Here is a 27,348-nt window from a genome sequence, read left to right as displayed (position 1 = left end):
GCTCCCCCGGGTCCCAGCGCCGCCCGCGCCGGCAGCCCCCTGCCCAGGAGCGCTGGCCCCGGCCCCTCAGAACCGCTCCACGACCCCGGGCTGGAAGGGCCCCAGCGCAGCCAAGCAGGCGGTTTTGGGGGGAAGCCGGCGCCCCAGATGGAGCTGTGACAGAGCCCCTGCAAACTCGTCACCCCTGAGAGGGGTCTGGCCCCAGGGGTGCATCGCCCAGCCCCAAACGAGGAGTGGCAGCCACCCCTCACTGCAGAAGACAGGAAGGGGGCCATGAAGCAGCAGCCCAAAGCCTCCCTCCAAGTGTGTCCCGCAGGGGTAGGCCCCTGGCACCCAGGCCATGCTCGGCCCTCCCCCCCAGCAGGGCATCACCCATCACCGCAGAGGGCAGGACGCTCCCATTAACCTCCTTAACTCACTGCTGGCAGCCAGGGAGCTCCAGCCCAGGGGCCTGAGGCACCTGCTGAAGCAGGCCCTGGTACCCAGCATCTCCCCCAAGTCCAGTCACAGCCCCAGGTCCCCCCAGGGCCAGGCTGAGTGAGGCCAGGTCCAGCACTGCAGCCCTCCACACCCTGGAGAAGTCATACAAAGCAAAGAGCACAATAAGGTTTAGTTTTTTTTTTGCTGCAACGTGTTTATTATGTGCCAAAAACTACACCACAGCTTACTCCAAACGTCTGCAGGAGAGTGCAGTCTTGCCTGCATATACTACAATGAGGTAGAGACTTCACACACAGCTTCACGAAACCCCACAAAGAGCAGCTGGGATATGCAACGATGCAACATCAGCTCAGCAGGAGGAGAAAAAAAAACACAAAAGAGGGAGAAATTATGACACTGGTTCTTTGGCACACAGCTTCCGATAGAGGGGAAAGTAAACAAAACAATTTGAAGTTCTCAAATCCCAGCAGCATTTAAGTCGACTGCACCGTTACTCCACACATCTCAAAGGAAAGGAAAAGAACTTGTCCCCTCTAAGAGCAAGGGCTCCTATGAACCTTCATCTGTCCACCGAAACGCAGCCCTTTTATAGCTAGTTACAAAAGAAAAGTTCAGTCCTGTGACTTTGTGTGATTAAAAACCTCTATCACCCCCCCTTAAGTGCAACTTAAAAAAGTGCAACAAACTATTTAAAACTATATACAGCAGCTCAGAGATCATTTATCCGGTCCAGTTTCAAATCCAAAAAAGCCTGTCCTGTTCTGTTGCAAACCCCTCGATTTACAACTTTCCACCAGCAGCCCCCAGACACAAATTGCAATAATGTTAAAAGCTGCCAGGAAAGAAAAAAATCTCTCATTTCAAACGACTTAAAAATTGTTTAAGAGTGTAAAAAGGAACTGGTAAAAACCCTCGAGCGTAAAATATGAAATATGATTTGGTTTAAATGAAGAGCAAAGTCTCCTTGTTGTTACAGTAAAAAACGCCAGCTGAACATTCAGTTTATGCCGTTCAGATGGGGGTTAAATGAATGGAAAGGCACTGTATGGCAACTGCAAAAAAATGGAGCCAATGAGACCTGCATTATTACCATCAGTATTGCAAGGAATGTAAAAAAGCGCCTTTAATAAATAAAAAACCTAGGTGAAGGCATCTGCATAAACACCTTCTCAACACGTGGCCCTTTTTTTTTTTTGCTTCTTGTCAGCAAACTAGGAACCAAAGTCTGGGAACTGCAGAATCGCTTGAGGGGTGCTCCCCCTCCTCAGAAAACCCCCAAACAAAACCTAACAAAATTCACTGTGCATTAGTGCAGAAACAAAAAGACCAGCAAGTGCAAACGTGAATGTAAGATATTTTTTTTTTCCCCATTAGTCCTCAGGAAGCGCGTTCCCAGCCTGGGTCTGGCACCAGCAGGCACGCTCGTGCGCTCTCCACTTGGCAGGTTAACAAAAGGACTTTCTCCTGCGCCTGCGGCAGCCCCCGAGCTGCGGCGGCCCCCTTAGCTGGAGTCTCTGTTCTTCTGGTTGCGCATCAGCGGGCGGTGGTGACGCAGGACCTCCATGGAGTGCTGCCAGTGCCAGCAGGAGCGACAGAAGTACTTGAAGCAGATCTGTGGGGAGAGGAGAGAGGCAGTGCCGTGGGGCAGGGGGTTCCAGGCATCCCTCCTCCCTCCCCAGTTTTGGCAGCCCACACCAGCACAGCAGGTGTTTGAGGTGGAGGGAGGGAATTCCAGCAACACTGCCGGAGGCCATGTTGTGCTCAGCTTCCACCCCTGGAAAAAGGTTTGAGAAACCCACAGGCTGGGAGCGGCCTCCTCAGGGAGCTACAGGCAGGGGCTGTGGCACCTCTGCCCGGCACCCAGACAGGGGACAGGCTCTGCCAGCACTTCCAGTGGTCCCAGCACTCCTGCTGCCACCTCTCCCAGCAGTGCAGAGCCTGCGGCTGCTTGCCTCCCACCCGGACCCCGCAGGAAGCCACCGGCAGCCAGCTGAGGTCCCTCGCCTGCAGCAAGCGGAGGTCAGCCAGCGTCCCCCGTGCTTTGGGCAGCTCCAGGACCAACCGCAGGGTGACGGCACTCCAGCCTCCAGCTGGCCACAGCCTCCCCTCGGGGTCAGCCCACCGCAGGCCCCGGCCCTCTGGCACAGCAGCATTGGAGCCGCAGCATCCCCAGCTCCAGGCGGGGGGAAAGCTGCCTTTGCCTCCTGGTGAGCACCAGAGCTGCCCCTCCTCCAACACGAGGGCCCAACTGGGGCTCTTGCACTACCACTTTGTCCTCCCCACCGAGCAAGGGACAACGGGCACCCCCAGACAAGGGGAGCATTGCTCTGAATAGAGCCTGCTCCTCCTTGAGGACTCCTCCCGAGTGCCACAGCCAGGAGCCGAGCACGGACAGCAGGGAAAGCTGTACCTGGTCTCTGCAGAAGAATGGGCCGGGCTGAGCGCTGCAGATTTGGCACATGGAGTCTTCCAGGTATGGGTCGATCTGAACCTGCAGGAGAACCAGGCAGTGGGCATGGTGTGGTGCCAGGGCTGACTGCCCCACACCCTGGGCAGCCCCTGCAGTGCCGACCCACTGCCCTGAGTACCCCAGATCCATCACCAGCACCCCCTGCAGCAGGCGGAGCAGCAGTTCACCACCTCCCCCTGCTCTCACAGGGACATGGGGCAGGCCTCGCAGATCGGGGTGCTCCCAGCAGCACTACCCATCACACAGGTTCCACCCCCAGGCTGCCCCATCAGCTCCACTCACCTTTTTCGTAAACTTGGTAGTTTTGATTTCCACAAACGCAGCAGTCACTGCCTTCAGGTAGCTGCGCTGGTTGTTAAAGGTGACACGGCCAGACCCTGGAACAAGCCAGAGCCCAGGCGTCAGGCTGACCCAGCACGTACAGCAGGATCTGGCGGAGGCCGAGCACATGCTGCTGCCAATAACACCCCTTCCCTCAACACAGTGCAGCCACTGGCAGGGAAACCACATCCAAAGCCTCCTGGCTCTGCCTGCCTCCATCCATGGCAGTAACAGAAGCCCAGCACGCAGCTGGGTGCAGAAAAGCTTCTTCACGGACACCTCTAGTCTGGTTCGGACACGAGCTGGCAAACAGCGGCGCTCCCAGGAGGACTGGCAGCAGCCGGGCAGCAGGAGGGGTGCTGCCAGGGCACTGCTGAGGGCAGCACAGCAGCAGGCTCCGCACCCGCACCTGGAATAAGCTGGGGCCGAGACAGCTCAGCAGCTTTTATTTTAAGCCTCCCATTCATCCCGGAACCTTGCATTTTGCAGCTTCGTTGCCAGTCAGCAGCATTCCTGCACCACTCGTTTCCAGCCAAGTTTTGTTAAGCTCCAGGAAAATGTATCTGTGCTTACTTACGAGTCTCCCTCCTCAGTGCAAGGGGAGTGTCGGGTTTACACGATGGTCCTGCACATGGGCAGACTGCTGAAGCTCAGCTCGCCTCTGACAGCCACAGCGCAAAGCATTACCCAGCACCCAGCCACTCCTCCCCTGCAGCGTCACGCAGGACGCAGGCCGGAGGGCCTGGATCTGGTTCAGGGTGACACTGTGCACAGGGATGGCAGCGCACGCAGGGGCGCCTCTCCTCCCAGGGAGGGTCAGCTCCATCTCCCAGCAGGACCTCCCAACAGCCACGCGGGCACAGCTTGCTCTGCTGACCAGGCTGGTCTCAGAGGCAGCTGTGCACAAGGACGGTCAGACACCGATTTCTACACCACATGCCTCCAGGAGGATCACCCTCTACCCAAGATGACGCAGCACAGGGCAGCTTATACACAGTGGTCTTCCCTTGAGGGGCCTTCTGCAAACCAGGAGCAGCAGTCAAGCAAGCCTGAGGCAGCAGCTCAGCACAGGAGATGCTTCCATCAGCAGCGAACAATAAAATTAGTGTTATTTAGTTGCCAAAATTGAGCTAATTGCTGCAATTCTTTTAATACTGCTTCAAGGGCGGAAACGCCAGTCTGCTGTTGGGAGCCAGAGATCTCACCTACTGGAGGGAGCAACCTGGGCTCTGCATGAAGCCACAGGACGTTTTAAGGTCACGCTCTAGGACACCACAGTGCCAACATGGGGCAGGTTGCTGTGCAAGACTTCATCCACGGTCATACAGGAACTAAGAATTTGCTTAAAGTCTCATACTTCCACTCCCAGCCTTCCCTTGGGACTGTCCCCCCAAAGCCACTTCCACGGTAAAGCACTGCAGCAACATGGGCACGTCCTAAACCCAAGCCTTGGGCACCAAGTCTTGACTAGAACAGCCTGACAGCTGTCCAAGGACAGCGGCAAGCAGCAGACAGCTCTGTGCTACCAAACTCTGACATTGCTCCTGCCTGGCAACACACAGGACACTCATGTCTCACAGCAGCCTGAGCCTGGAAAGCTAGCCACACTCAAGCTGTAGGGTTTTTCCACACAGACCAGTAACCTCAGTGCTGTCCCCTGCCCATGAGGCCACCAGGGAGGTACATGTACTCTTGTGACCTGTTTCAGCTGCTGTGACACAAGTGGTAAGTGCTCCACTCCCCTTTGGAAGGCTGTCTCAGCAGGACACAGGGACAGCACTGCTCTGCAGATTGCTATGGGGGCTGCACTCATGACTCGCCCCTCTCAAACACACAGCCCTGCCTGGGAGGTGGGATCTCAGAGGCTTCATCCTTTCCACCTGCAAGAGCACAGCAGGACTACCTGACCAGAGGTCACAGTTTGAATCACAGGTAGCAGACTTGCTGCCTGTGGCAGTCTGTGGTTTCAGGCCCACCAGAGGAGGAGAATGCTGTCTAAGAGTCACTTGTCACCCCCAGCATCCCTCTGACCCTAGGAAGGTTGAGGTCTGAGCTGAGGTGGGCATGGCATCCTTCAGCAGACCCAGCCAGGACGCTCTGGGAAGCCTCTCCACTTGTGCTACCAGCTGCCTGGGAAGCCCAAAGCAACAAGGCCCTGAAAGGGAGGCCAAACAGGACAGTGGGCACAGGACACTGCCCACAAGTGCTGGTCCAACCAAGCTGCATACAGCCCTGCCCTGTTCCTGCTGCCTCCCCAGCAGGAAGGGCCAGCAGCCAGGAGGTCCGAGTTCCCCTGACAGGCAGCAGGACCCAGCAGTCTTTGCTCTGAGGATGGAAGAGCAGCTAAAGCAGCATCTAATCACCACTAACAGCACCAAACAAGGGCAGAAAGCCCTCCAGCAACACCTAAAGAGATATCAAACACCTGGAGCTGCTCTGGAATGATCTGGGACCTTCCAGTTCCCAGGCACATGGGCTCTGCCAGCCCTCTCCTTAAGGCCTACCTTACCTCCTCACAGCCAGGGGGTGAGCAGCATCACCTGTGGAAGAGGCTGACTGGACATCTGCTCCCAGAGCAGGCAGAGGCAGAGCCTGGCACCCTGGGCAGTCTTCCCCACTGAAGGACGGAACAAAGGGCACTACTGCAGCCTCCTCGGAGCATGCCACGGGTGACTACTGATGCTGACATGATCATCACTTACCGATAGGATACTTGTGCTTGTCCGTGTCGATACCAGCATAGACCACCCCTCCAAACAGATCATACATGACAGCTGCCAGGGCCTCTGCGTTCAGCATCCCATGCAGAGCCCCCACAAACACCGTCCTGCTGGGATCGAGCCGCTGCGACGGACTGCGCACAAAGTTGCTGTCTGCCAGCACCCATGGGATCACCTGCACCTGAAACCACACAAGCAGGTCAGGTCAGCCAAGGGCCTCAAGAGCCACACACTGCACTGCTCCTTGGTGCCCTCAGCTGACAGCAGAGGCCATCCCAGACGCTCAGCCTTCACCCCAACTTGCAAACGCCCCTTTGTTATTGCTGCACAGGGCCCATGTTCAGGGCACTACAGGTCTGGAGCTCCAGCCTTGGTCTAGACACCTCAGGAGAGCCCACAAGGCCCGTTCAAGGGAACAAAACCAACTGCCACACCGCTCTGCTTGTGGCCAAACTGGAATCCAAAACACTGGTTCCTCAGGGCTGGTAGCCAGGAAACAACCCATGCATGAGTGGATTTTACTGGCTGCCTGCACCCGTTTACTGCCCAGATGCCACACTGTGCAGGAGATCAATGAAACAACCCACCCACTGCCGATGGAAGCACAGGAGCTTCCATCTGCTAGACAGCTGACAGAGGGCTCTGAAGAGGAAAAACTTCTGCCAGAGCTAAATCACCTAGCATGAAAGTGCTGCCAATTGCCAGACACTGGGAGAGTGTCTGGAGCGCAATTAGTTTGTGCCTGTCTGAAGAGCCGAACCTCAATTCTTCAACCCCACAGACTCCTGCAGGTACGGCCCCCCGTTACTGGAAGGCCAGCCTGAGCCTCTGGCAGCCTCAGCACCCCACCTCCAGAGCACAGGTCAGCCAGCCAAGGCTGCACTGGGGAGCAGCTGCAGTTACAGCTGTGGATCCAAAATATCTGCCTGCAGTGAACAAGAAAGCCATTCATTCTGCAAGCAGACAAGGTCTAATACAGCATTGACGGGATCAAAGTCTGTCTCTGCAAGCAAAGGTGCGCTGAACAAAGCATTCAACAGTAAAATCCCTGTTCCTATGCTCCTTCCCAGGTAACCAAAGCTGCTCAGCTTCACAAAGTCAGGGTCTGCCACGGGTCCAGGAGCTTCAGGTCACAATTCCTGACACAAGCTGTTGCGAAGGACACAAACGCTGATCTGACCCTTCCCTCCTTGCCTGTGCCTGGCCCTACTGCAGGAACACATCAAAGATGGCCAAGAACCAGTCTGACTTCTGCTTCTCTGTTTTAACCCTGCCTTCCTGGAGCAGAGTAACATTGCGTACCCCCTTGCCTCCAAGGATCACATCAGCATCCCCTGCTGGGATCTGGGCAACTACTCTCCCGGGTCTGCTCACCTCTTTGCAGCGCATCCTGCGGCTGGACATCTTGAAGTAGTATTCACTGAGCCCATCAGGACTCAGCAGGTCCTGGGAGCATGACTGGAGCAGAGCACGCACAGATTTCTCCGACTCAAACACCAGGTAGACATATCCTTTAGAGGCGAAGGGAAAGAAGCAGTTGTTAGAGCTGTAGCAGAGGAGAAACAGATAACCCCAGTTTGCACACACCCTCAAAATCACTCGGAAGCCACCCAACGTGTCTGCACTGCAGCTCCCTTGCTGTCCCCAAGCCCTTCTAGGGGAGGCAGCAGTCAGCAGCACCAACCCCAGCAGGCTCTGCGGGTGAGATCCACAGAGCCTGGCCAAGCTGGGGAAGAGCCCAGAGCCAACACAGCACAAGGGGGCCGGCTGCCCGTGTCCAGTGCCATTTGGGCCGCTGTCCCCACCCCACACAGCCACATCTAGACACGACAAGCAGGCACCACCGGCCTGGCCAGTGTGGTCTGCAGGAATACAGACTTTGCTTCACACTTACGAAGTCTTGGCCCAGAAATACAAATTCAGGGCTTTAAAAACCACTTCCATCAGCGCAGTGCTCTGGTGATGAGGCCATTAGGCACCACTGAGCCTACAAACCAGTCACTCCTTGCCCCAAAACTTGTTACTGCTTACAAAACACACCAGCCCAGCTACTTCAGACAGGACAGGACTCTGCCCCAGGGGCTGCTTGGCTCACCAGTCCCCACAGCCTGCCAGCTTGCTGCGGACACACATCTGCATTCATTGCGTGCACTTTATGCCAAGGGTGCGTGTGCTCTGGGTGCTCGTGCTGGCAGTGGGGACTAGCGGCTGTCACCCAGAGCAGAACAGCCCACATGGGGCTCCAGGAGCAGAGAGGGTTTCCCCCATCCACGCTCCTGCCCAGCCTTGCCAGGGACAGGTGGGGACGCCAGGTCTGAGGTGACAGTGCTCTGCAGCCGTGGTGCTGACCCAAGTGAGAGCAGGACATTTACCCTAGGGTGCTCTGTACCATCCAGTCACCAGCATGCAGCCGTACCATCCCAGCATCCGTGCTGTAACATAGCATGGGAAAAAAGTAACCCTACCGTGTCGCTATTACCTTTAGGCATATTACCTTTGGGAGGGCAGCGTGGGTGTTTGCCATCCTTACCAGGCCACTCCACACTCAGTGAGCCAAAAACACGGAAGGTGTTGATCAGTCCAGCTACAGACAGAAGGAGAGAAGTCAGCGTCCCCCACAAGAAAGCTCCATCCTACACCCTCCTGCTGTCAAAACAAGGGCTCAGTGGTGGACCAGGGGCTGCTCACCTTCTGTAATGTCCCACGGGACTCCTCCCAGGAACACTTTGCACGAGTAGACGGGGTTCTTGTAGTTTCGGGGAGGCAGCTGCCCGCTCCAGGTGCAGGTTGCTTCATTCACAGCTTAGACAAGCACAAGCAACACTCAGTGCAGGACCATTTGCTTCCCACTCCCCCACAGGTCTCCACAGAAATCCCCATATTCTGCAACTACGTGTCCAACAGAGCCGCAGCAGTGACAGGCAGCTGCCCAGACACCCTGCCTTGTTTGCTGCCAGCAGGTAGACCCAGAGTCAGGCTTATGCATGGAGAAAGGTCTGATCTGCTGCAAACTCATGTCCAGCCACATTATCTCCACAGAGGCCACCTACATGCCCTCCCAGAAGTGCACGACCATCACCACGCACCAAAGCCTGCCAAGATCCACCATCCAACTCACCTGCTGCTTGTCTGTGAAGCCTGGCTTCTCTTTCAATATTGAATGGGTCTTCTGGAGAGTCCAGGAGATCCCAGGAAGGCCATGCAGATGCCCCAGGCCACCTTTTTGAGGCACTGGCTGGGGAAGAAGTGACTGCAGCCAGGGCAGCTTGGTCTTGATCCGGTCGGGATCCCACTCCCACCTTTAGGGGGTCTCTTGACACCCCACTAAGTGGCAGGAAAGGCAGAGGAGGGGAGATGCGAAGGCTTGACTGCAAGAGAAAGTCCACATTAAAACCCAGCTGCCATTAATACTGGAGGCCACGCACCACCCTGGGGCCCTGACCTCACCCACGGCAGTAGCAGGGGCTTCTCTGTAAAATCCTGTTCTCCCAAGACCATCTGAGGTCTGGCAGAAGCAGGAAAGCAGCCACCTCACCTATCCCAGAAGTCTGATGGGACTACAGTTTCACAGGGAAAGGCCAGCCCCTGTGGCCATTTCCCACTGGACCCATGCCAAGTTATTGGCAGCACAGATTGTTAAGCAGGAGGCACCTCGCAGACCACAAAGCCAACAGCTACCCCCCACCCACACGGCCTCCCCCAGGGAGCACCAACCACCCCAGGAAGAGCCTCATGTTTTGCTTCAGGCCATGCCTGTAGCAGGAAGGGCTTGCCAGCAGCAATCATGAGCTCTGCAGGCAGCCGGCTGGCTCTCGCCCTCCGCAGAGCAGCTCCCAGGCCTCCCTGACCAGGGTGTGGGCTCAGCTGGCTGCAGACCCAACCGCTCACATGTTTAACATGCCTCTCCCAGGGCTGAAGGAGTAAAAGTACAGATTAATAAACCAGCAGGGATGCAAGACACTGTGCAGCCTAGAGTGCCAGCCGCTCTGCGGATCCAGCCATGCGCTGCTGCAGCACAGCCGCCCACATCGAGGCCATGCTGGGGGAGACCTGACCTTCACGAACAAGGCCAGCACAAAGCCCTGCTGCCTCACACTGCCTGCCATCATCAGAGCCCGGGGTGCTGCAGTCGCTTACAGCGTGCCTGCTTGAGATCCCGATTCTCCAGTGTGGATCACAGGAGAATCAACTCCACATCAAGCCAACTGTGTCCTTCACACCCACCCCAATGAAGGGGTCAAGGCCACAGCCACACCACAGCAAAGCCAGGAGCAGCTCAGCCCTGGCTCTAGCCTCAAGTCACACAGCAGCACCTGCAGAGCTGGCTGGAGCCAGGCTGTCCTGCTGGCACCCAGAACTGCTGCTCACACTGCAACACAGACCCAGCAGCACAGACTGGGTCAGCAAGACAGACACTTGCCTCGCTCGCTGGCTTCCAAATTTAGCTATGCTTTAGGGAATGGGAGCAGGCTAGACCCAGTTTGCTCTAGAAGAAACAGCCCTGGGATGGAGAATTGCAGTCAAACAGGAAGGGTAATGAAAGGCAGGGACAGGAGCTCCTGAGAAGCCCAGACTGGAGCCTGGGGGCAGCTGTGCTGACGGATCACCTCCCTGGTGGGATCAGGACACAGACATCCTCCTGCCACACACTAGCTCAAGCATTCAGACCCCCTCTGGGAGCTACTTTAACCCACTAGGGCTGCAAACACAAAGTGAAAAGGCCAAAACATTATTTAGAAGAAAAAAAATAGGGATAGTGCTAGTCTGTGCTGAAGCAGGATTGCATGAGCAGTTTTTCTTCCAAACCCTGGGCTACAGGAGAACCTTGCTTTGTCAGTGGGGACATCAGATCCTTCCAGCAGTCCCTTGCCTTCCTGAGCCAGCAGGGCTGTGGCTTGCAGCCCTCCACAGCTCTCCCATGCTCCCCAGAAATGCAGCAAAACACAGGAATCAGAGTGGGTGGAAGACCCAGACTTACAATCAAGTCTGAGAGGTGGTCGGAGCCAGAGCTGAATCCACTGGTGTCCGAGTCTGAGGGGCTACTGGAACGGGAGTCCAAGAGGGAGCGGGAGTCCAGGCGGGCGTTCCTCAGTGCCGGTGTGGAAAACTTTTCTGACAGGTCTGAACCAACAGGGTCTAGAGGCAGGAAACCCAGCGGGGGCTTCCCCAGGACATTCCCAAGAGGGTTACTCAGCATGCCGAGAACTGCAACAGAGAAAGAGCCCATCAATGCTGCAGCACAACGTGCCTCCTTCCCTCCTGGCTCTTGTGCCAGAAGCCCAGGAAGGTACTGGGCTCCCATCAGACCATGAGAGTCTTATCCAGGAGGTGGCACATCTGGCAGGCACCAAGCCTCTGCACCACTCCAGAAAGGCTGCACACTCTTCGCTATCAGTTGCAGCATGGTGCTGCAGAGCTGGAGCCAATGGCAGCAGCCTGGTGTGGCCTACAAACACAAGGGTGGGTTGTTCTCCCAAGGCTGACATGAGCCAGGAGATCCACTTCATCTGGGAACAGAATCAGAGATCCCAGGTCCTGGTTATGGACCTCATACAGGTGCTCCAGACAGGCCTCTCCACCTCAGTCCATGCCATTACACTGGTATTTCTTGCTGCTTGTGTTGGAGCAAGCTGGGCCCCAAGGGGGCAGCTACCCACACACTTTTAGTGATTGGGGGGCACAGATCAAGCCCACAACCAGTGGTTGCTGCACACATCAATGGCCAGGCTGAGTAGAGCGAGGCCTGGCCCATCAGCCGAGGTGGGATGCCACACACATCAGCCCTGACAGAAGCTGGCCATAGCCAGCCAGTCAGTGACCTGCCAGTCTGGCCTGCTGACAAAGGAGATGCTTTGCAGTCAGCGGCGAGCACCATCCTCAGTACACATTCACAACAAGCCTGTCTGGTCAGGCCTTCGCCCGAGAGCGGACAGACAAGTACACACCAGACTGCTTCCCTCACACAGCAGCAGGTTTCCCTCCCACTGAGGGGAATTAAGGCAAGCAAATGCCTCCCTACAAACAGAGCCACCCCTCCCGAGCAGGGCACCAGGCCAAGGGGTCATGAAAGTCCCATCCTGCTCCATGGGTCAGCAATATGGGGCCAGCTGCCACCTAGAAGGCAAGGGAACACCAGGCAGGCTCATCCACAGGAGATCCCACAGGGGGACACCACCAGCCAGCTCTATTCAAGAGGAGCAAGTCTCAGCAAGTTGAATGTGTCCCCAGACCAAATGAAAAGAGCAAAGCATTCAGAAATAGTTTTAATTATTCAGAGGCTGCAAAACAAGTCAGCTTGCCCTGAAGCTTTCAGTTTTCAGCAAAGCAAGTTTGGGATCCAACCGATATCCTCCAGCCCCACCTGATCACAACCTGCTAGCACCACAAGGTTTCTAACCCAGATTTTCAGTAGCTCCTGTGCAGAAGAGGATTAATAATCCAAAACACTGCCCAAACCAGGTGAATAAACATGCCATCATGCTCAAGTGCACTATGGTCTGACAACAGTACCAACTTGGTGCCAGAAAAAGCTGCCGAGCATGCCCAGAGTGATATGCTGGATTGTATCTGCCCCAGGCTACATTACCCAGCAGCACACCTGCCAGGAGCTGGCATCTCTAGCCTCACACTACAGGGAGAAACCTCAAAACACCAGCAAGAAACCCAGACAGGTACAGGTGCGTCCTTCACCTGAAGGATCTACCTCATCCCCAGGAAGAGCTGGTCTGCAGGAGCTGTCAGCAACAGGCAAGCATCTTCCAACATTTGTAGAGCCTTCTCCCTGCGAGTTTCCCCAACACAGGCGCAGACTCATTTCAGCTGCAGCACAGGACCACGAATTCACCTCTGATCGCACTTGGGAAGGGATCTCCTGCCCTTTGAGTATCTGCTTGGCTCTCCCTGACAGCAGCACCTGCGCTTACACCCAGCCCCACAGCCACAGCAAAGCCTCACTGGCCCAGCAGTACTTACCATGGGCAGAGCTCGAGAAGCAGCAGCTGCCCTGCTAGCAGCGGTGGGCAGCAAGGGAAAGCTGCCGCAGACAGCTCGCGCCAGGGAGGAGACTGCTCCCTCCTAGTCACAGCACAGAGCAGGGCAGAGCATCTCCCAGCCCAGGCAAGCTGCACCACGCTGGTTTGCCAACTTCTCTGAAGCCACGTGATGTGTTTAAAAATACAGCCAGCATATTGTTCAAGGGAGACAGCTGAATTTGTTAAACAGGCTCAAAAATCTGATTAGTCACTAAACAGAACAAGAGTCAAAGCAAAGCAGCTGATCCCAGGGCCCAAGCCGCACGGCCGACAGCCCCCCCAGCGCTGACACCCCCCTCCTCAGCCATCAAGCATGGTGGGTTTGCAACGCCAGGCTTGAGCAGCCCTGCGCTGACCCTGTGTGCACAGCATTCCGAAAGACCCGGAGCAGCAAATGCCACACAGAAAGCTACCAGGCAACGCTGCCCTGCACCTCATCTCCTGATTATTGGAGATGCAGGTCCAGAACTCCATTTGGAATACACCAAGTAAGGGTTCAGGGGCTCATCAGGAGCTCTCAAAGGCATTACAAGGTCCAGCTGCTCTGCCCCATTTAATGCACCCTCATCTCTGCCACCACTCTGGCTTGCTACAGACACTGCTTACACATTTGCTCCCAGGATCATTTGGCTCTCACCACAGCTAGAAAACCAGTAAGGCCAGTATGAGCACATTCAAATAGCAGGATTGCTGGCCTTTAAAGTGATCTACTGTCTGGGTATCTGAGTTTCAGCACCAACTACTGAGTAAAATCCTGCCAGTTACAACTGACCCACTCCTCACCTCACATCCTGGAAGTGCTGACATCCTGCTGCTAACGCAGATGGACATCATCCACTCCAGAAGCTCTGACAGGTCTGCACAGGCAACACTTGGTTACACACTCTGCAGGCTACACTGAGCTCATGGGAGACCCCACATCACCCCCATGGCTCTGACTCAGCTTCACTTGCTACCTACAGCCACTCACAGGGACATCTGCAGGAAAAGCTGTGAGATACACTCAGCGTTTCCTCCTTTATGCTTCCCTAGCAATCAGGTTGTGTCCCCTGAAGCCAGCCCTTGCAGGTAGCCTAGGAAACACCAGCATAAGAGACTGGATCTTACTTCTCATCCCCCCAACCCAAAGGCACCCTCCTAGGGGATGGGGCACCAGAGCCTGACAAAGGCTGCCCACATGAGAAAAGTCCTCCAGCCACTGGAGCCACTCAATAAAGCCACAGTTCCTTCACGGAATTTGGCCTTGTCTCCTCTCCCAAGCAGACAGCTTGCTCCAATGCACCTGCAAGATGCATCAGCAATTTGTCAAGAGCACCCCTGAAGATCCCAAAGTGAAACAGCAAACATCAGGTAACTACTCAGACTAAGAAAAAAATCTAAGCACAAACAACTAATTTTTCACATCTATGTCAGAAATTTTAACTGAAGGGTCAATGCAATTCCCATTCTTCTGCTCACATGCAGCAGCCCTGCTGTCCTGAGCGTGGCAGCTTGCAGAGAGCTTCTGGAACTTTTCATACCTCTGCTCAGAGCTGCAAGAGGCACACGCCAACGCTCCTTTGCAGGGGACAGCAAAAAAGGGTAGCTTTTAATAGAAACTCAGCTCTGACTTTTGACTCACTGCTGCAGCTTTAATGACTGGATTCAGAGCCAGCATGCTCCATCTTTGAGCACGTCAGCCAAACGCTGACAGATTTAAGAGCTCTGTGGAGCAGTCTCAATACCAGTGTGGCGCTCTTCCAGTTTGTCAGCGCTCAGGTTGCTCTCTAGAGAATGAGCATTTTACAAGCCACTCCTCCTTAGCATTTACTACAGAAAGCTCAACTACCAGGACAATGCTGTTGCAATACATCTTCTTAATTCCTGCATCATGCTGGGGCCCCTAAAGATACCAAGGAGAGCATGTGCAAACATCTTGCGCCCATCACACCCAAGACAGACACTTCACAGCAGAAGCACGGAGCTATGCTGAACCCACAGTGGTGGTTTCACAGGGTGGCTAGTTTCAACTCTTCAGGGCTACTCTCCTGTAGGCCTTGAATCATCTTTTAAGTCTGCTTACCAACCACTGAGCTACCATATTTAACGTGAATTTACCCAGTCTCAAGAAGATCAACCCATCAGCACAAGCTGAAATCCACAGCACACACCTTGGGAAAAGCACCCAAACAGCAAGATGTCCAATGCTCAACCCAGCCAGCCTCAGAACAGCTTTTATTCTTCCATGTGCCAGTTAGACTTGCAATTTTAACTTTTTCAGCACCTGCCCAGGACCTTGAAGCATACAGCTTTCTTCCTTGCATACTATAAGTTACAGCTATTTAAGAATTTGACCTTCCTGGTAGCTTTGACCAAGCCAAGAGATGTAAAGATGAGCCCCAAGGAGACAGACTTACCAATGCTGGCAGCTCAGTGAAGGGCTCTGGGTAAATAAACCACCTTACCACTACGCTGATGACAAATGATGCTTTAATGCCTTGAATAAGACCTTAAGATAAGAGCACTACAGATGGAGCATCCACTGAATTTATTCTTGACAGCTAGAGTTGACAAAAAGCTCTGCCAGCATTAAGCCATCCCCTGAACAAGTACTTCTGCTTCAGCTTGGGTCTGCAGAGACCACCCAGCAAAACAAGCCAGCAACACACTTGCAGAGCAGGGCTCACGCTCTTTATTCCTTGCTGCATCAGTTTTAGCCAAGTTACCTTGAAACTGAGCCTGTCCCAGACCAAAAAACTTCTCACCTTACAGCTGCCCAGGTCTTTCTGCTCAAGATCTTTCCCCACACTGTGAGAATGTTAGTGGAAGCTTCCCCACAGAGGAAGAAAACAGCATGTGCCATAGGATGACACACATCACTCAGCCTCTTCACAAGTCTGAAGTCACACATAACTGTATGTGCACACAAGAAACTCCTGTTGAGCAGAACAGGACCCAAATTCTTATATGACCAGCATTGTCTGGCACCTGCATGCTTAATGTGCAGGCAGTTCGACACCACATTTGGCAGCAGCACCTAGTGCCACATAAGCACATGCACGCACTTTTTTGAAGTCATGCTCTGAATATGTATCTCAGCCTATGAAAGCTCACCGCAGGCCTGGAGAAAGGCTATTTAGAAGGCACCAGGACTTGCATGAGCAGGTCTACAATGCTGAGCCCTTCAGACGGTCAGTTTTGCTAGCTGGCACCACCAACAAGGTTAGACAGAGGAATATTTCAACCTCCTGAGAGGAAATACCAGAATTTTGTCTGCTGGGAGATTAGTCAGCACACAAGGGATAGCAGACTCAAGACCCTCCCTTCATCCGCCAACTACTACTTACAGTGAAAGTCCACCCTTCCACCCTGATCTCCTTGCAGAGGTAGGGGTGAAGAGATCACTAGAAAGCTCTTACTAAGCAAAGCAGGGCAGGAGGTGGCTTTCAGTGCCACTGTGCTTCTGCTTCCACTCAGACAATCTGCTGTGGCCAGAGGCTGCAGAACTGTATGCACGTTTGGGGAAGGGTGGCAGAGGAGCAAAGCAGTGTGACTGAGGCCCTGGAGACTGAACACAGTGCAGTTTCTTTTGTCATTTGTCAAATAAGCTTGTAACAAAAAAAAAAAAAAAGAGGCTGATGTCCCAAACAATAGCCTGCTGCAGTTCCAGAAAAACAGCTGGTCTGCAGTTTTTACCACCCAGCCAGACTCTACCCTAGTGGGGTGGGAGCAGGCTGAATGTTTTAGTCAGCCAAAAAGCAGCACCTCCTATAGACTAGCTACCAAGCAACTTCATAGCAAGAGAAACATTTGCATGTCTGAAAGGTAAACGGGCACCTTCACCACCTCCTACAGCTACAGTTAACATCTCTGTAGTTACAGCAGTGACACAGCCAGACAAGCTGCCAGGGGGATTTTTCCCCCTCCACCACTGACGAGCACTGAGCTGCTCAAAGCACAACCTGCTCACTGCATGGGAAGGGGTGATCAATACTCTGGAGTAATCCTCAGTGAAGTTTTAGCACTTCTCACCTGCAGCCACAGGACCTCGCACTGCCCACAAGGAGCCAGCACACCTGCAGCCACAGCACAGGGAGCACAGGGGACACCAACTGAACCAAGCCCAACAGGAGCTGCTATGAGAGATGTGGGGCTGCAGTGTGCAAGGTACGGAAGCAGGCTTTGCTCGGCACAGGGAACAGACGCTGACTCCTTAACAGGAAGCTACAGAGAACAGCCAGGCTCTTACGGTAGACAAAGAAACAGGGAAAAGCTGCAGCAAGAGAAGTAACACAAAAATTTCATTAAGTGGAGCAGCCATGGGACTGGGCCCAGAGAGTTAGAGGGGATCTCCATCCTTAGGCACTCAGAGCTTACGTGAGCAGCAGGTTGGATACCTCCAGAGGTCTTGTCCAGCTCAAATCCTCCCAATTTAATGATACTCCCATTACTCCAGTAATATGAGAAATAAGTCTCTGTTGTTATGAGAAAAGCCACCTGAAGCCAGACACATGCACCCTCTCCAGAGCTGTGCATCACAATGGAAGTCTTGATCGTTTTGAACCAACCGCCAACTTTCAAGAAAAGCAGTTCCCAGAGCTGCAGATGTGATTGACCAGCAGCAACCAACACCTAAACAGGAACTAAGGCACAGGCCTTGTTTCTCAACTACAAGTGAGGAACCTCTGCCCTGACAGATTCTTCATTTGGGGCAAAGAACTGAGGATATTCAGGCAGCTATTTCTGGTTTCCTAAGAAGGGGGCAGGGGAATAAAAAAAGGCAGCATGATCCCACAGCTGAACCACAGAATTAGAGTCAGGACACCTGAGGTCTATTCTTGGTTCTGGCATCAACATGGTAAGTCACTTCCCCAGCACACCCTGAAAAAAAATGGAAACAGAAGCAGAGCTCAGAACACAGAGCAGCTTATTGCATTAACATTTCAGAGCACAGGTCCTCTTCCTGCTCTGAGAGAGTGGGACCCAGCTGACAGCAAGCCTTGCTGCTTCTTGAGGCAGGAATTTACTACTGCCTTTCTGGGAAAGGAAAACAGATGCCCAAGGTAAATATAAAAACCAGTAAAGACAGCTAAAACACCATTCCAGATTAGAAGTGCACAGGTAACTGCATTCACTAAGCAGACTGCCACAACTGCATTTGTCTTTGAGAAGATCAGAACATTGACATACAGCAGGTTTTAACATGTATCAGTTCCAGAGAGATTTAAAAGCCAACATATTCAGGTCAAATTCTGTACAACAAGCTTCAGCTTCGCAAGCCTCAAGAACAAACACTTCTATATTTAAGTACCAAACTCCTCTCAATTATCTGCTGCAATGTCCAGGGTGCAAACTCTGCAGCATGTGTTGCTTTATGTGTTAACAAGGATGAGTGACTCATTTTCACTGCTCAGCTGCATCAGTTTGTAGGGTCCTTCAGGAGAAGGTATGTTCTTTAGAGGGGGATCAGGCTGTTGGCCATACCCCTTTGGGCCAGGCAGCAGGCCACAGTGAAGGAAAAACAATTGCAAAAAAGACAAGCTTTAGTCCCAAATGCAATCTGGTTTGATAAATGGCACGCAAGTCTCAAGGCATTCAGCTGGCATAAAGCCACGTATTTTACTGCTAGATTGGCACACCCAGTACCACCACTGATGCCTGCAGGTTCCCAGTTACCTTCCACAGTTCTGCATGCCTCAGGTACAGCACCACAGCTTCAGGGGTTCGTTTCATCCTTCCTTCCCTCTGCGCACTTGGGGAGAAAACAAGCCAGAGGGGCAAGGAGGGAAGGTGGGCATTTCTCCATGGCTGTCTCCAAAGGATGACGGCTGCTGCTGTGTCTGAGAGCAGCCTCTGAGCTGGCAGCAGCGCAGACACCACCTGTGATTCAGCTGTTTTGCCAGCGCCTAAGGAACCGTGCACAAGGCGACTGAGCTGGAGACGTGGATACAAGGTGCCAAGACAGAAGATGCGGCACTGGCTGCAGATGCCCTCAGCGGCACCACACAGTGCCTGCACGGTGACAGCTCAAGGACCACAGCATCTTCTGGGTGCAGACCACTTCAGAGCCAGCTCAGTGGAGGTACCTGTTTAAACGGGTCTTGTTCTGAGACCACCGAGGCAGCTCATGAATTAATTTCTACAGGCCCTCCTTGGACTCTGTTACTTTTGTCACCCTCCAGCAGCTTTCCTGTCCTGCTTTGAGCAGGAGGTTGGACTAGATAGCCTCAAGAGGTCCCTTCCAACATGAATTACTCCACCCACTCTAAAATGACAGCCTCTGAAGATCACCGCAGAGGGTCTAAGCTGCCCTCTTGCATCACCACATGAGTCAGCTAGAGGGATTTCAGCTGTACAAACCAGCCAAACACTCTGCTGGCTTGCTGGCCCTGCCCCTAGTGTCACTGCAAAGACAGGTTATCCCGCAACACCACACTATACAGCCTGGTTATCACGACAGCACACTGCAGCCAGGCACAACAGAGCACCAGCAACAAACTCAAGTCTAAGGTAGGAGCAGATGCTGAACTTGGGGCCTGTCCCACCAGAGCTGGGGAAATGGAGAGGGCATCACTCCTGCCTTTTGCTACAGACAGCCCCAGCACACTGGAGAGCAGCTCCGGAAGCTGTGCAGGAGTCCAGGCAGTTCCTTTACCCAGCTCCAAGTAGAAACATGCAGACTGCAAGCACTGTGAAGTTTCTAATGAAGGTACCAAGCCAAAAACCTGTCCAGGGCCTCTTCTACAGAGCTACCATATTACCACTGATGGAGCTTCAGCAGTCTAAGCCTTCCATGTGTGCTCTACCCAGAAAGCAAGCATCACGTCCACTGCTTAGATATCCAGCAGTGCAAGGGCTGAAGGAAAACCTATCCACCCCACCTCTCATTCAACTGGCACAATTTTGGGGATGAATCTTACCCCAGACCAGGGCTTGCACACACCTAAACCACCCTGCTGCTATCTCCAATATCAATCACAAGAAATGCTAAGCTACCAGTTGCCTGGTACAGCTCAGAGGCACAAACCAGCAGCTCCAGTGCTCTCCTCAGAGGGGAACACACTTGCTAATGCTCACTTCAGGAGCTAGCTGAGAAGCATGTATTCCAGACTGCAACTTGAGTCAAAAAGTTTATAGATGAGCTCCATAAGCCCAATGTGTTCATACACACCAGCATCGCCAGGCAGTGGAGCACCAGTCAGCATGTCTGCTAAGGGTGGAGACCTGCCAGTGCCAGAGCATTTTCTTCCCTGCATCTCTAATGGCTTTAAGCAGGATCAGATGCTTGAGAAGTCTGTGCCTTCCTTGCACCCACACTCATCCACTGTTACCTCCTGAAAGCACACAGGCAGCACCAACAGCCTCTCAGGGTTGCTCCAGAGGCCACAACAAAACATCCTTCCCCGGCAGAATCCAAGGGGAGGGTTTTGAGTGGTACATGCCTGCTCCTGCAGGACATCTCCAGCACAAGACTGGAGGCTGCCCCGAGCCACTTCAGTTCTAGCTGGGTACAAGCAGAGATGCTGGTTAGGTTGCTGGTCCAGTTACCCATCTATCTGCATCTTCTATTTTACAGCATCAGCACAAATAAAAATAAATCTGTCTAGGAGAAGCTGCTCATATAGAAGCTTTAAGAGGTGGATTAAGAGCAACTTCCATTATAAACTAATTGCAAACTCAGTTTTGATATTTGTTTTACTTACTTGATACCTGTTTTATTCTGTTAAAGATCAAATACTGCTGCCACAAAAGCAGTCCGCAGCTGCTAAGAGCTCCTTGCTTTCTACTCCACAGCACAGCTGGCTCTGGCCAGCAGTTGAGAAATCGGCCCACAGTGTGAGCAGCCCTTCCTGTAACATGCTCAAGAAACAAGTGCCCATTAAGCAACCACACCAAGTGCATCCTCAGAAAAGCCCTACAAGAGCACGATGGCATAGGGCAAGCTTTTAAGTAAGGCCATCTTAGGTATTCTTGAAGCACAACCACCATGCAGAAGACAAGCGAGTCAAGTCAGCTCCCAGCTTTGTTCCCTTACAGCGTTATTATAATTATCCTCCACAGACAGCACCACCACCACATTCGTGCTTCCACTACTAAGCCCTGAACAGCACGCAGGCTGCTCCAGAAGGACCAGGGCTTAACAGACAGCTGCTGGGAAAGCCTGTCTTCATTTCAAGGCAACAAAGGACACTGAGAACACGAAGATTCAGAATCCTTACTACCAACAAGTCTTTGCTCACCCATCTGCCTGAACTAGGTGCAGGTTCAAGCAAAAGGTGGTCTTGCCTCCTTGCTCCAGCACAAACAGCCATACCATCAGCAGTATGAAGGAACCTTTTACTGGGTTTTCTAAGCAGACTTGGGCTTAAATCTGAGTGATACTGCAGCTGAAGTGAGTCTCACTCAGGATGAAGTGCTCCCTCCCTGGACCTGTAGCTCCCCTTTCATTGCAGAGCAGAAAAAGTCCATCTCAGATTCTCTGGGGGCAACCTAGAGTCATCCAGATGCTGAGCTCTTTCCATTGGAATGAGCCTCTGAAACCTTCTTCTAGCACAAGGAGAAGGATTTTCACACAGCCAAGCGGGAACATGCAGGAGTTGAGGGCTACGCTGCTGTTGCTCTGCAGCTGAGCACACTGACCAACAGCTCAAGTAAGGCCAGCGCATGCAATGTTGTACTTACTAGCAACAACCACCCCCAGACTGATTAGCAACTCTTACTTGGGGGGGTTTCTCAGGTCCCTACTGTCACATACACAACATTTCTGAGGACTGTCTTAAAACAGTCCATCCTGCAGGAGCAGTTTACGAGTCCCTCCTGCTGTTATCAAGAATAAAGGCTAGGAGTCCATGACAACAACCACGCTTCCTTCTGTGCAACTGGTCTCTTTCATCCTTCAGAGACATGGTTTTGTCTTGAAGACTTCAGAGTGATTCATACTCAGAGGTCTCAGCTATCTGCCAGGCAATGCACAACAGATCGCCTGCAGTTCTAACCTAGCAGATTTTAAGCAACTACAGATAATCGGCATGTTCATGCTTATTGCAGAAAGAAGTTGCTATGCTCTGGAAAGCGGGAGAACCAAGGGCTAGAAAGATTCAGCAGCGCTTCCCTACCACAAGCCATTTCCCCAGCACCAGAGCGACTGGAGCTGTAATTTTGCACACTAGAGAACGAGACAACAGCAGCAACCACCCCAGCAAGGGCACAGATGAGGCTGGAGCTGCAGTCTCAAGATCAGATCAAAGACAAAGCTCAAATCCTGTTGCTGCACCAGCAGCTTTAGGGTCACACACGATGCAGGGAGGCAGACACAGCAAGGTAGTCCATCCGATAGCATCAGGAAGGGCTCACCCGCTCAGGCTGGGCTCACCTAGAGAGGCTGATGTCCTCTCCAGAACCAGAGCTGCTCCTTCTGAGAAAGCCCTTGCAGGTTAGCATTGAAAATTTCGTGTTAACAGACTGGTTTTAGCATGATTTCCCAGTGGGCAAGCCTGCCTGTCCCATATAGGGTTAGCCTCAGCCTCCCAATGTAGGGCAGGACAGACCAGCCAGACCAAGCAGCTGGCACACAGGCTAAAAACCAGCCAGAGAAACCTAAAATCCACACATGGATCTGCTTGTGTACAGCTGTCACCCTTTCTCCAGGCAAAAATTGGATCGAGACCCATTTGCTTGTGCCCCTTGAGGAATAGGGCAGTGAAGGTAAAGGATACCACCAAGGGCAGTCCCATCTCACTGTCTCAACCCCTCCTTGCTTCTGCAGAGGGATGAACTCAAAGATATTGAAACAAGTGACTGCCTACTATGAGGCTACATTAAAGGAGAAAATGCTGCCTCAAGAAATACAGCTGGGGATGGCAGGACTGGAAGTGTTCAAGGCTAGTTTCCTGCAAAAGCCCCTCCCCAGGCCACAGAGCGGGTTTCTGGGACTTGCTGAAGTATTTCCAGCCTGACAGATCTAGTGGCAGCAGTGGGTTTGAGATGCCTTTCCTGCTATGAGACAGCAGTTCAATCCTACAGCCAATAAATGCAGGCAGCTCGAGCCTGCAGCAGCTGCTGCCTCCCAGAGAGGCTCTCTCCAGACACCAGCTTCAGGGACTGGCAGTGCATCTGGCATGCTCTCCAGGGCTAAGCACACATCCTCAGTGCATTACAGAGCTGGACCCAGCAGGAAGACTTGTTACAAATAACCTTGTTGGGGTGCAAGGGGTTCAGCAGCCCTTTGGGAAGGGGCACACAGGCAGGATCAGAGCACGCAAACCAGCCCCACCGCTCTCTGGCCTCCTCCGGCAAGACCCTGGCCAGTGGCAGGCACCTGATCCCACTGCACCAAGCTGCACAGTGACACAGCCCCAGGGAGCGCAAGGTGACACCAGCAGGGTTTGCAGCCAAAGGTCCTTCCCAGGCTGAGAAAGCTCTGCACTGGCAGGGACTACACAGACAGGAGAGGAAGTCCCAGCTCATCAGTACTCAAGCACAGGCACTGCAGGGGACCACATCAGCAATATTTTTAGCCTGTTAGGATTTTTTTTTGCACTTCCACACTTCCAGCCACCTCCCTGTGGGTCTGCGCAGCTGAGTCACTGCTGGAACCTTCCGAACGCTTGGGCACCAGGGGTACAACAGCTCTGCTTGGCAGCACCATCCCTCCCCAGCCCCTAGAGACAGCCTGGTGCTGACGCAGTCTGTCCTGCTCTCAGAACACCCTGACAGAGACCCCAGTCCTTAGGACTAGCCCACTTGCAGCCTCCCAGGCCTCAGCAGCACCAAGACACAGCAGCACCCTCTCCATGTCCTTGCTCTTCCCGGCACAGCATGGCTAGGCCACCTGGAAGTGTTGGCATCTGCCAACTCTTCAGATCTGTAGGACATTCAGACAGAGAGCACTCCTCTGCCACCTGCAGAGTTTCACAGCCTTTCAGAAGATGTTCCTCAACTACAAGATCTCCCCTCCCAAGAAGCTCCACATTGCAACTCCAAAGTTCAGGCTCTGCAGACTAAGAGGTGTGGACAGGCTGAAGCAACACAATAGCTGTGCATGGATATCAGCCTTTCACTTCTCCAGCCAGCATACACCATTCTCCACAGCTCTCAGCAGAACAGCAGCCCAGACCGAGGAGCACTCCTGACCCAGCTGCCACACATCCAGGAAGGCAGGGTGGGACTGAGACCACAATACCCCCAGCTATGCAGCCCTAGACCCTCTGCACAGCTTCTGCAGGCCAAAGGCTCCTCTGTGGAAGCGGTACAGCTCTATTGGGCTGGTTTTAGGCCCAAATCTCCCCTTGCATAGAGGGGAACACCAGGAATGAAACATGAGGAAACAGGCCTCTCCAGCAGCTGTTACCACAAGTCAGAAACACCCACAGGGGGCAGATCACCTGAGCCCATGGCAGTGCCCATGATTAGGTCCTTCCTACCACTCTTCCCAGGCCTCTGCGGCAGGCAGGAGCTCAGCACTATGCACTGCAGTCAGCGGGGGCACCTGACACCAGATACACCCTCTGCGAGCAGGGAGGTCACCGGAACACCTTCAAAACACCTCCAAATAAATTTGCCTCCTGAAACCAGAGGCCCCTCCACCCTTGATGGTGAACCCCCATCACCACCACAGTCCACTCAGCCCCATCTGCAAGGTGCAAAGGCTGCCAGAGGCTTGTGTGAGCACTGCTCGCCTGCCTGCCAGAGCACTGCAGAGACATCGTGCCTCTGCCAAGACAGCCTGGCAGGAAGCCGGCCAAGAGAGCACTGGAGATGGCTATGGTGGATCAGGTGGGGCTAGGACATCTGCACAGAGCAGCCACCTTGGTGTGCGACAGCCCTCGTTCTGCAGTGCCATTGTGCACTAAGCCCTGGCTGTTTGGTTGTTAGCAGCAGCAGAACCATTCAGCATGGATGTTGCCCGTTTTACATGCACTCTTTACATTAAAGATCCTATAACACAGGCTAAGTGCCCCATAGTCTGCTAACAACTGTAAGGGGCTCAGCACACAGCTCCAAGGCACCTCTCAAGCCCACTGCACACTAGTAACTTTCATTTCTCCCTCCCCATTCAAGGTTTCAGCTGGCAATGAAAGGAGGACAGATACCAAGTGCGTGGTATTCCCTGGTTCATTAGGGGAAGCCCACAGGACCACATGCTGGAGCACAGCAAGGCTTAATAAAGCTACTGCAGCCTGACTGCATGCAGATCCCAAGTGCCTGTGCTAGGGCCCACATGCAAGCCCGCACACTAAGTCTGGTGGAAACTAGATGCAGAAACTCAAGTGAGCTGTGCTGATGAAGCTGTCACTTCAAACTCCACTACCCCATAAGTGATTTTTTTTTTTTTGTTTTACAATCCATACAGCAACATTCAGAGCTGCCCCAGCAGCTCTCCCTATCCCAAGGGCAGCATCCCCTGCACAGAGGTGGCTGACAGCACCCCTGTGCCCCCCAAATATGTGCATGGGCAAGTCATACTGCACAGGCCACCCCAGAAGCTATCTACACTCCTGTCAGCACCAGCTTTATGCCTGGGGCCTCCTGTGTCACCCCAGTCTGTGCAGAGATGCACTACCCTTTTAACAAAGCAGCAGTGTGCTGCTATAAAGGGATGAGTTTCTGTAGCAACCAGACTGAACTTGTACAAACTCTGCCAAAGCACTAGATCTTTCCATGAACTGATACTTGAACGAACACACCACCATTTGTGAAACTGGTTTTGACAGCCCTCCAAGGCTGGGAAGTGAACTCTTCCCTCTGTTTTACCCCCACCCCGTCACCAGGCCAAGGACATGCATTAAGTTTGTGCACGCAGCACTTCTCCTGCGATTCTACAGAGAAGACTGGTGCCTCCAGAAGAATTAACTGAACCCTGCATCACTCCAGGGGAAACACCCAGCACCCCAAGAACTCCCCATCCAATCCCAGCTGCAAAAACAGGCTGGAGAGGATTAAAGGGGAAGGGCAAGAAAGCCAGCAGAGCATGGCTGCAAGTCCACACCCTGCTGATCACACAGATTTGCACTGGACCAAAAGAGTTAAAGCAGAAGCCATTCTGCTGCATCTCCTCCAGCCCACTGCTAGGCACAGACTGCTATTTCTAGTTGAATGTGGGAGTGGAGCAGGATCCCTCCAAGTCTTCTACTCAGCCTGCGAGCTACCGGCTGAAGTTGCTAGTTGGGTGCCAGCTGTGCCTACCACACCCCACAGGCAGGGTTCAGCAGGCAATGCTGCCGTAGCACAGGAGCAAGGGGTGCTGACTGGACTTTTGCAGTGGGGTGGGGGGGGTCCCTCTGCAACCACACCCCCCCCGCCTGCAGACCTACCTGCCACCAGGGATTTTCTCAGGCTGCCAGAGCAAAGTTCAGCCTCCTGACACCACACCCCCACCCACTCCCTCCAAATGCAGGGAGAGGATTTCTCTTCTCAGCAAGGTTATGCCTCCACCAGCGTTACAGCACCAAGCAAAACATAAGCCTGAGCACTTCTTGTCTGCAGTGAACTGGCAGCAGAACAGAGGGGGCTGTGGCACAGCCAGCCACAGCCTCCCCAACTCAACTGTCACATTGAACAACCATTACAGGTTGAGAAGCCCCCTTTAGTAACTGCCAGCACCCTGTTACACAAGCAAATCACTCCATGTTAGCTTAAAACAGCCAAAAATAACAGGAATCCAACAACTGTTGCTGCATGTGTCAGCAGACTCACCGGACTGTGTGCTGGTTTGTGCTGCAGTGTCAGAGTCCTGGGTGCTCCAGGGTCTGTCCCACCCTGTCAGGTTGAGGGACTGCAGGCCAAGGCACAGATCGTTGGTGTCTGGGAGGCCACGGGAAGTCTCTTGCGTGGACGTGGGGAAAAGCATCCTGCTTGCCACTGCTTCTTCAGAGTCCTGGAAGTCTGCTCAGATTGAGAACAAACAGAAGCTTGAGAGTTCAGGGCTGTTTTTTTCTTTTTAAAGAAGGAGTTTTCCAAAGCGTTAAGCCCTGAGCCAGATCTCGTGCCACTCTGAAGCCACGGCTTCTGCAACTAGGAGTTGCACCCCAAAAGGGAGAGCTACCACATGTCCAGAATCCAACCCCCCCACCCCCCTCAGCCCCTCCACCTTCCTATCCCGTCTGCATTACTGACTGGGTCAGCATGTGACCAGGCTGCTGATGCTTACTGTGCTGACAGTGACGTCACTCAGCCATGCAAGAGAACTGCATCAGCTTTTACAAAATAAAGGTAAGAAGAAAGGATAAGATTTCCCCTGAAAGACAAGACGGCAGGCAGAAGAGAGGTGCAGCTCCAGTAAATCAAGGGACGCAGGCAGCACAAAAGCAGGGCTCCACAATACGGCACGGCAGACAACAGGCTCAAGGCAGCAATCCCCCAGCAACGACGATAGCAGCAGCGACAG

The 27,348-nt window shown here is 53.4% G+C and overlaps 1 protein-coding gene across 7 annotated transcripts; it reads right to left on the bottom strand.

The window, feature by feature from the left end:
• Positions 1–662: 662 nt before the first annotated feature.
• Positions 663–27,348, bottom strand: CPEB1 (cytoplasmic polyadenylation element binding protein 1). 7 transcript variants are annotated; one of them, XM_075432049.1, is made up of 11 exons: positions 27,112–27,348; positions 26,658–26,846; positions 10,931–11,157; positions 9,071–9,320; positions 8,641–8,754; positions 8,432–8,536; positions 7,327–7,463; positions 5,935–6,133; positions 3,194–3,288; positions 2,852–2,932; positions 663–2,053 (listed from the first exon to the last, which is right to left on the bottom strand). In XM_075432049.1, exons 2-11 carry the CDS (start codon positions 26,809–26,811, stop codon positions 1,943–1,945), a joined length of 1,473 nt encoding a protein of 490 aa, XP_075288164.1. In that variant the 5' UTR covers positions 26,812–26,846; positions 27,112–27,348; the 3' UTR covers positions 663–1,942. The 7 variants fall into 7 exon arrangements, with proteins under 7 accessions (XP_075288164.1, XP_075288165.1, XP_075288167.1 ...); XM_075432050.1 differs by having other exon boundaries at positions 8,447–8,536; XM_075432052.1 differs by having other exon boundaries at positions 8,483–8,536.

The sequence above is a fragment of the Opisthocomus hoazin genome, chromosome 10, assembly GCF_030867145.1.
Source record: "Opisthocomus hoazin isolate bOpiHoa1 chromosome 10, bOpiHoa1.hap1, whole genome shotgun sequence".
NCBI classification, from domain to species: domain Eukaryota; kingdom Metazoa; phylum Chordata; class Aves; order Opisthocomiformes; family Opisthocomidae; genus Opisthocomus; species Opisthocomus hoazin.
This window is presented reverse-complemented; position numbering and strand designations above follow the sequence as displayed.

What these genes read in the sequence shown, in the direction of transcription:
- CPEB1 (XM_075432049.1), bottom strand. Translation starts at nt 26,811, where the DNA reads ATGCTTTTCCCCACGTCCACGCAAGAGACTTCCCGTGGCCTCCCAGAC. An exon ending in ACAAACCAGCACACAGTCCG is followed by an intron (nt 11,158 to 26,657) that starts GTGAGTCTGCTG and finishes TCTCTGTTGCAG; the next exon opens with TTCTCGGCATGCTGAGTAAC. An exon ending in GCAGGATGCGCTGCAAAGAG is followed by an intron (nt 6,134 to 7,326) that starts GTGAGCAGACCC and finishes GTGTGGTTTCAG; the next exon opens with GTGCAGGTGATCCCATGGGT.